A 10145-nucleotide genomic window follows, 5' to 3' on the forward strand; every position below is an offset into this window, starting at 1 on the left:
AAATATTTCTGTGTCCCTGCAACGTTTGTTCCTGTCGAGCATATTTTTTGTCAGAGTGGATTGATAATGTGCCCTCATAGAGCTCGTATATCTGATATGTTGCTTAAAACTTTGATGTTTCTTAAATGTAATAAAAACTTATAGACTATATAGTGATAATTAAAGCTTATGACTTGTAGTTAAATCTAACAATTATTATCAACATATTTTAATTAAAAGATGTATAAAACATAAAAATGAAGAATTAATTGTTTTAATTCTTTATATTTATGTTTTATTTTGTTTTCAGCTTTCAGAATTCAATGTATACATCTCCAAATATATTTTCTTATTGACTTTGTTGAATTCTGCACATAAACTTAGTCTAATTTTACAAAATTTAGTTTTGTTGTCACAGCACCTGCTACCTGCAGTTTTGTTAATAATTGTCAATAATAATATCTAAAAATTAAAAATCAAACTTTTTTTTATTGCAAAAGCTACAATTTGAAGTCAAGTATATCATTCTGATTTAACTGATTTTAAACTTTGCTATTAAAAATTGATTCATTGATATGTTTTCTACTATTGGATTTAAATCATTTTCTGAGTTAAAATTCATGTAAACAGTAAACAGTGAATTTAAATTCATGTAAGCAGTAAATTGTTACAAAATTTACTTGTTAAAAAATTTAACACAAACAAAAAAGTTTACATTTCACCTAATTTTAAGACATTGGAGAGATAAAATGATTATAATTTATGAACTCTACTTCTCCCTTTCGATATGCAGTCCATGCCAATCAAGTCATTATGTTTAAAAAAAAACCTAATTATACCAACCTTATGTATACAAATGCTACAGCCCTTAATAATTGATGCAAGTATATTTGAATGTTCTCTTTTAAAGCAAAAAGAGATGTTGTTCTAAATGTAGATGAAAATATTGACTCATCAAATAAACTTATGTGCAAGTATCTTCAGAGTAAGCTCCAATAAGTTTTTTAAACTTTGCTGTCACCTGACTGATATGTTCTAGCATCTTGTCTATCAGAGGGGTTTTTATATACCATTCATAGTGGTTAATGAAGTATTTTGAAGTCCCATGGCAGAAAGAAAGGAATGTATCTAGGTTTAAATCATATTCATAACTGAGAGCCAAGACGCAGATTAATATCTTCGAGTATTCACTGAAAATAGTTCAAGATTCTTAAGGTGGCTCATATAGAAAAAATAACTTTTGTATAGAAGCAATTCCAGTGGTTCATATTTAATTTAGTTTGCTTTTGGTGGTATATAAAACCAAAAATTTTATCAAAAGACTTTAAGTAACTTATATTTAAGACAACTTTTATCAAAATCAGTGTTAAAAGGGAGAAAATCTGAAAAATTCAAAACACTGTTTCTTGATTAATTTTTTTCGAAACACAATAATTTTTTGTTTATAGCTTCTTTATATTATTATCATTCATTGTTAAAACAAGAAAAGTATATTAAAAATCTCAAACTGGACACAATATTAAAAAAGAATAACAAACCATACATTAAAAAAACAGGTGTTTGGGTTTTAAAAGTTATAAAATTATTCTTAGTTATTTTAGTACATTTGATGTCTTTATGATCAAGGAACATGTACTGAAAAATTCAGTCATAAAGCTTTTCTAAATCACGAGATATCTGGTTTAAAGTTGCAAAAAAAAAAAGGAAAAGCTTGTAAAAAACAAAAACAAAATATTTGAAACAATTACATCAACTTAAAAACCACCTAAAACATTGACTTCAGCAACATCTTTGTTGTTTCCATTGTCTGGAAGACCTTTTTTCTTGGTTCTTAATTGTTTGCGTCTTTCTTTGGTCTTCTCATTTACAGACGATCGTATACTTAACTTTTTAATTAATATATTAGCTTTTTGCATAAATCTGCATCCATTTATTTGCAAACTCTGTCACTACATTGTTTACACCATTTGCTTCCTCATTAAAATAAATAATGGTAAAATTGATACCAATCTCTAATACATCTTTTGTTACAAAAGTGTTTTTTGGGCAACGTAACCATACAATATCGTTAAAACCTTCGTTGAATGTTAGGCGTTTTGATAACAACTCGTCACTTCTGAGTTCTAAAATGTTTGCAACAAAATTTGAAAAGTTTATGATATTTTTATTTTCTTTTTATAATTGTTAGTGCCATTAATTAAATCTTTTTTATATTTGCACCAACTGGACGATCCAGGTGGACAAAACTGATGTCGAACTTCGTCCCCTTTATCTGTTTCACAGCATTGCCAAGTAATCGCTAAGACTTTTTAAAATAACTTGTACTTTTAAATTTTGTCTGTTGGCAAGACCATAAAAGTTTTGCATTGAGTTAGTTGTTTTATCTGTTAGCTTACCGTGACCAGACAAAGAGTTTTTTATTTCTGTGAACTTTTTCCGAAGATTTCGAAGTCTGCTTCCACATTTCTTTTGCACGTGTCTAACGCATTTTAACTTAATTGGATTAATGCCATAATCTTTATAAACATTAGAAGCAAAGACTTCTTTGTATGACAATGTGTCTCCATCATCAAGGTACTCATTGTAAATAAGGATGTTTTTTTAAAATGCCCTCAGAAAAATCTCCAGTGTACCAGTTGACTTTATTGCACCAGATGAACATTGATAGTTAATTGGATAGTTATGCTTGGAAATTAAAGTAAAAATTCCCTCTTCTGCCAAAAACCATCTACTGAAACACGACATGTTGTGATGCCTCAATGAGCTTTATTTTCAGGGTTTAACTTAGTCTCATTATTGTAAGCTTTATAAAAATAACTGATTATGTTTCGTTAACTAGGTCGAGATAACGACTCCATATTGTGGCATCTAGAAAATTTTTTTATTGCTGCAAGACCTTTCCCATTTTCTTAAAAAAGCAAATACATTTCAAGCATTAATTTCTAATAGGTTGCGCCCTTGTGCGGAACTATTATTTTCATTACAGCCATCAACAGTTGTTGGTGCATTTTGAGGACAGGAGCAATTTGGAAATGTGTAAAATTCATTGCTCCAATCACTATTCCAATCATTATTAAAAGTTTGTTTGCAAATTCCATCCTTAAATCAATTTTATTGGATAAACTCAGTTTTAGTGCATTGCACACGGAGCGTTTAAAACTACTTAAAGATCTTTAAGAATTTTAAAATTTAACGAACAAAAAATAGTTATTACTATCTTCTTTAGAAGTCTCATTCAAAGTTTTTGATATTTTTTGATAAGGAAGTGAAAAGGTTTTTGTAACCTTGCTTAACTTGGTAAACCGATTATTTTTTTAAACTTGATAAAAAATAGAAGTAAAATGTTTTGAGATGTCAATAGCTGCTAAAACTTGAATCTAGCTGTACAGTACACTCCACAAAACATAACGAAATCAAAAGCCGTTTTATTTAATTGCATATATTTTAGTCCAATATACAGGCTTAATTTAGATACTTATTTCATATTTTAAAATAAAAATACATAGTTTTATAATAAAAATTTTTTTTAATATTATTTAAAATTTTTTCTGCAGAAGTAATTTTAATCGTAAAAAAATTGAACTTACCTATATAAGATGTTAAATTAAACTTATAGTAGTATTTTATTCAAAATGTATACATTTTCTAGAAGAGTGATAAATTTTGCATTGAATGATATATTTAAAAAAATCAAATTTTTTTAAAAAAATGAGATTTTTTTCTATATGAGCCATCTTAAAGGTTCTCCAAGCAGTGTTCCTATTATTTATAGTTGTGCCCATTCTTTGAAAAATCTGTTAAACTTAATCTATTCCTGAATTTTTGTTCAAAAAATTACAATGTACAAAAAATAAATAAATTTTATTGAATAAATTATATCGAGCCAGATCGCCTCTGGTGATCTGGCTCAGCGTTATTTATTTTCCGGTTTATTACTCAAATGTAGAATTTACATAAGGGACCTGATCCAGCAGTATAGAGGTAATAATCCAAGTTCTAGGTTTTAATTGTTTCTTTCTTATGACAACCAGGCTGTTTATTTCTAATTGTTTATCTTGACATATATTACAGAATTGTGTAGATTGAGTGTGATCACTTGGCTATCTAACATATAATCAATATAAAAATGAATTATGAGAATGCATAATTGATCATCTTTCAAACCCATATTCTTAGAAAAAACTTGCAGATTTATCTGTCATGCGATATTCTTTATTTCTGCCTCGCTCAACTCTGTTGATTATTTCTTGTATTATAAATGTAGAAGCCTAAAGAAATGAGAGCTACAGGTTTTAAATTAAGCAATACTGTCATCAATGACCGATCTCAGTGGAACTATTATATCAATGTCTTGCAGTTAGATATCTCGGTGTAATAATTTTGCTACCTAATATAGTGTCTAGTATTTGTGCAATAAGATGTTTTGGTGTAGTAATTAACTAGTATTAATTAATTGGTGTAGTAATTACTTTTAAGTTATCCCTTATTTTATTGTAGTATTCTTGGTTTTTTAATTGTGTTATTCATCATCATAGTTAAATAATGTTAATGTTTTTGTTCTGTAATTTGTGTTGTTTTTGTTTTGTAATTTGTTTTTTTATTATTGTTCTGTACCTTGTGTTGTTTTAGTTCTGTAGTTTTGTTATTTTTAATTATTACATTCTCACTCTTTAATTTTTACAGTTAAATGGTGAGTTAAACCAGATTAATTTTTATAACAAAATTATATTAATAATAATATAAAAAAGTCGAATAGTTTTAATAATTTATAAAATGATATCAAAATGATTTAGTAAAAAAGGAAAGATTTCGTGCAGTTAAAATCAACGATAACCTTAAACTGACTGTAATTCTGCAGAATTTTTCCAAATACGATTATTTATTAAACGATAATGAAGTCGATTCAAATGAATATCTGAATAAATTTATTGCTTGCACAAGCCTTCTCTACAAATCTTCTTTGGCTAATGAAAAAAATCATGTCTCAAAAAATGATGAGCGCCGTATGATTAACGTAAAAACTGATTTTGAAGACGATGAGTGTTTAATAGAAACTATAGAAATCTCATAATAAAAGTACTTTTTGAAAGTTAAAGCAAAAACAAAATCAGAAAATTTTTTCATTTATTTTAAAACATCTTATGCCGATTCATTGGTTTTTACGTCTGAAACATCGAAAGACTTTAAAACCACATCCACTTAAAGTTTTTTTAAGTTTTTTAACGTAATTTTTTTTAAATTTATAAGATTAATAATAAAATAAAAAGAAATAAAAGATGACATGATATCATTTATTTAAACGCATGTGGTAATATATATAAATTAGCTTAAAAGGTATAATGTTGTTTTGTATTGACTAATATATGGTGTATCGCAAATATTTTTTTGTCACAAAGATATATATATGTTGTATTAAATTTTGTATGACTTATTAATATATTATGTATTACATATGTGTTATTTAAAAGCTTTGGCATATAAGTTTGCCGAATGGTCACACAAGAGCAGTGAACGCCTGAAGGAAAAATGAAGTAGATTAGAATAGAAGAGAATTATTTTTCGAACAAAGCATATTTTGACAGTTGTCAAGATAAAAATAAAGATCGGTTGAAGAATATTAAAAAATGTACTAATACGATGACAAAAATAAGACATACAATGCACCCAAACAATACTTACAATAATAAAAAATAATTTTATTTTTATAAACAAAAATGAACAAAGATCTACATAAAATATATCATCAAACAAAAGTTTATAAAACAAAAAATTAAATAAGAAATATGTATACAAAAATGTAAGGCCTAAGAATGGAAAAAAAATATTAATGCTAACGTGTAAACATAATTTGTGTAGTGGTTAAGTAATAATCATCCATTCAGAGTCGCGTCCATTATTACTGACGTTTCGATGAGGATTAGCACTAACAACTAGTTTATCCCATCAGATAAACGTCATCGCCACTTTACCCGTAACTTACGCTTATTCCATACTGCAGTAAAAAAGGACTCACTACAAATAGCCAGAACCCGACCATACCCAAATTTGTAAAGCACCAATATTTTTTTGACGATATGATATCAAAAGTACAGAATCACTGTACAATACAAATAAAGAAACAACCAAACAAATCACTTACCACACCACCAGGAGAAAACACGAAAACACAAATTAAAACTCCAATAAAAACACTAGAACAGCTCAAGTAAGCAAACAAATACTTATAAATTTTTCCTCCTAAGACAATTAAAACCAAATAGATACTTCTAGCACAAATAAACAAAAGACAATCAAATGACAATATACCAATATATATATATATATATATATATATATATATATATATATATATATATATATATATATATAAAACCTTTTAAATATAAACAAATCACAATAAAGTCTTCAATAAACTCCAACGCTGTCATAGACACCTCATACGAATCTTGTCAACCAATCTAAAGTGTAAGAAAACGAACAATCCGCGCAACCCAAAGTTATCATAAAAATTCAATAATCTATGATAGTGGAAAAAAGATCTCACATAAACCATTAAAAATGTTACTCGCAAACATATAAAGATTTAAACCTGTAGTGAAGGATAAAAAAAACTCTCCGAGTAATAATAAAAGACAATGACTCTGCATTTAAAAATCAAAACAAAGCTGAACAAAGAATATAAGACAATACAGCTCAAAAAATTCCTTGATAATAGTAGTAACATGAAAACCAACGTATAAATAATACATCAAAAAATACTGTAGTAAGACTAACAAAACATAGTAACTAGACCAGACAAGTTTTAGCCAACTGGGTGTCAAAACGTTTTTCGGGTAATATTACAATGACACAAGGCGTGATATAAAAATGATGCAAGAAGCAGGTAAAAATATTGTTTAGAATTAAAGTTTTCTTAACGGTCCGAGCCAAATGCAATCCTGAGACCATAACTCAGGAGAGATCCGAAAAAATATATAGCGTTTAGGCCCTTTCGTTTTTAAATAATGCCGTTTAATTTTGTGGGCGTTTTTATTCCTTTATTTTTTTAAAAAATCACGAAGCTCGTTGTTTTATTTTGTTTTCAAATATTTGGTGATTTTATTATCTAAGAGTTTCAAGTTAAGCTTAATACTATGGGGCAGAAGTTAAATAAAAGCTGAAACGTTTTTGTTTAGTAATCTATTTAAACGACTACAAAGAGATTATGGAAGTAAATTGCTATGAGTGAAAACTAATGTGAAAACTTCGATTTTAACGTTTTTATTGTTAACGGAAAGATAAAATAAGAGGATTTTAGTCATTTTTTGAATATTTTAATGCTGTTACAAAAAGTCTTTCTACTTTCGAATAAAAGAGATCTTTGAAATGTAAATACTTAACATATTTGTTTCAGCTGTTTTTATGACGCTGCCCCATTGCGTTTTATGTATTTTAGTGGTAGTTTTGTTTGGCTTGATGTTTTGGTTAGAAATTTTTAAAAAACTAATAAGTTGTATAAGTAAAGCTTAAACTTTTTAAAAATATGTAACAGTAATAGTCGAAAATAAGCGGTAAACACAAAAAATTGAAGTTTAAAAATGTAAATTTTTGTTTTTAAGAAATGCAAATCCTTCGGACCTCTCCTTAACTACGCTGAGAACAAAACAACACAAAAAATCGTATATCAACAAATAAGTAAGAACATAACTAAATCGAACTTTCGAAAAGTAAAGCTTTTATGAATAAATATTTTAGTATAAAATAAATCTACTATAAAAGAAGGTTAGACAATTTTAGCAAAATGGGTATTTATTAAATAGAATAACATAAGAAATTCACCGAAATACAAAAATAATGTAAAGAGCGGGAAAACATTTTTTAAAGCAAGACTATGGTTTAAAAAAAAGTATATTTGAGAACATAGCAAACGCACGATAAAAAAATTTATTTTAACTAATTAAATGTAAATAAAACTAGAAAACTGATATAACCTCGCCCACATCTGCACTAAAATTGATGTTGACAGGCTATTATTAGACTTATACAGCTGCACTATATATCATTAGATAGCTTAGCTACAAAACTACGTAAAATTCTTCAGATTTTATGAGAGTAGGTGGTAGTACCATTATAAATTGTACAGTGTGTCAAAAGCACTGATTCTCGCTCACTTGAACTCAATCTCGCCATATTGATTCGCTCACTGTGTGACTTTAAAATAGAACTTATAGTCGCTTAGTTAAATAAAGAACTTGCAATCTTGTTAGTTAATTTGTATGCTTAATTACATCATTTTAATAAGAAAATTATAAAACCATGGGGTTTTTTTGAATGCGAACTTTCGCCCCTCTCTAGATTCTACCTGAATCTGGATTCTGAGATCAATCCTAATTGTAATTGTAAAATGTGTAATTAAAATAAAGTTTCAACGCATCAAAGTTTACGGGCCGTATAGATAAGACAAATATTGTCATCTTTTTGCCCCAGTCATGAATTTAGTTTTTATATTGAGCAGCCGTGGCGCAGTGATTAGAGCATGGAACTCGCATTACAAGGGTTGCAGATTTAAATCCTGCTTGGAGCATATCCGTTATCGGTTTGGCTTGAAATGGGGAACCAACTCACTAAATGCTTGTGCCCTTAGGGCGGTGCTTTGTAATAAGACCATTAGGTATTCTTAATCATCACACATAATACCATGTAGACTTGTTGGCACAATTTTCTAATTTTTTTTTCTCAGCCAATACTTTTTTCTTTGAGTCGTTTAGCAGCATTGATAAGTCGCAGTTGATTTCTTTCGTAATTTTTTCTTTCCTATTGGATTTTGTCTTGGTGATATTTTAAGCTGAGTATGCTTCTTGATAAGTTAAAACGAAGCATTTAAGCTGACCTTCTCTGTTTGCTATCTTTTTCCGTGCGGTTGTCTTAGGATATGTTAGAGATCATCATATCCATCACCTGCATTATTTCTAATTGTTCAAGATGATTAGCAACTTTTTCAGCATCCATAGCGGCATTAAAGTCTAAAAAAATTAATTTCTTGAACAATTGATGATTAGAATTCCTTAGAAAATAATTAATGATACTATTGAAATGCAAGTTAGTAAACTTTATGCTTCATTCAGAATTTTTGTCATCAACGGTTGTATTTTGTAACGGTTAAATTTTGTCATTAACAGCTGATATATCCTCAACTGAGTATAGATAGTTTGGAAAATATGCATCACTAGGATTAGCCTGAGGATTAAATGGATAAATTCTACACGACTTGAACCCAGATGTAATGTTGCTAGAAGTCATTATTTTTTCCCAAGCTGAAACAAATATCCCTGCAAATTTGAACCACAAGTAATAGTTTCGTAGAAACTGACTCACCAGATTTTGTGCTGTTGAGCGATAATAATCCTTCAGTGGCTTAACTAAGGTGTGGTTGCATGGTTGTCAACATTATGTGATGATGATGTTGACAAGGTTGAGGAAATTGTTATTGGAGTCTGACAAATATTTTGAGGATTCATGCGTTCTGACAGTTGTGAAACTTTAAATAATCTACCATAACGTTGCCAACATTTTTCTTGAATATTGTTTATCACTTCAACAACATTGCTAGAGAAGGTTGAAAAAGAGCATTTAAGATATTTTGTTTCAGATTATTATTGTTTCAGATAGTAGTTTATTATTGATAAGGGGAAATATACATGGTGCACAAAAAGAATGCAGACTGTTTTTTAAAATAACTGGTTTATACATAATACCATTACAAATATAAAAGACACAAAGTTTTGGTTAATGTCTTATAATTTCAGATTTAATGTTGGTAGAGGAGAAAGTTTAGCTTGTATGTTATTTATTGCTTGCCGAATCCAAATTTCTTCATTGGCAATACTCAAGGGCCTTCCTTTTTCAGTTTTCTTTGGTTTCCTTCCTTTATTTACTTTAAAGCAAATACATTTACATTTCTTGCAATTGCTAATCCAGGTTCTTAGTTTAAGATTAGTGCTTGAACTATTTTCTATGTTCCTCATTATTGAATAGCATTTGTAACACATCTTCTGTCGGTGCATCTTTGGGTCGTCCTTGTCGATTCGTACAAAAAAATACAATTCTATTCTAATTACATGGTTTGTTAAATGAACTCTACGGTTTATAAGATTTTCTCACCATATTCGACATAATTTTCTTAGTTT

General features: G+C 28.4%; 1 protein-coding gene across 1 annotated transcript in view; it reads left to right on the forward strand.

The window, feature by feature from the left end:
• LOC101238025 (uncharacterized) overlaps nucleotides 1–5430 on the forward strand; it is a 167948-nt gene extending 162518 nt beyond the window's left edge. Inside the window, exon 33 of the mRNA XM_065804169.1 lies at nucleotides 4773–5430. Coding sequence (XP_065660241.1) covers nucleotides 4773–5050 — 278 coding nt within the window. The 3' untranslated portion in view covers nucleotides 5051–5430. The remainder of the gene's footprint in view (nucleotides 1–4772) is intronic.
• The last annotated feature ends 4715 nt before the right edge of the window (nucleotides 5431–10145 follow it).

The sequence above is a fragment of the Hydra vulgaris genome, chromosome 08 (genome assembly GCF_038396675.1).
Source record: "Hydra vulgaris chromosome 08, alternate assembly HydraT2T_AEP".
NCBI lineage: Eukaryota > Metazoa > Cnidaria > Hydrozoa > Anthoathecata > Hydridae > Hydra > Hydra vulgaris.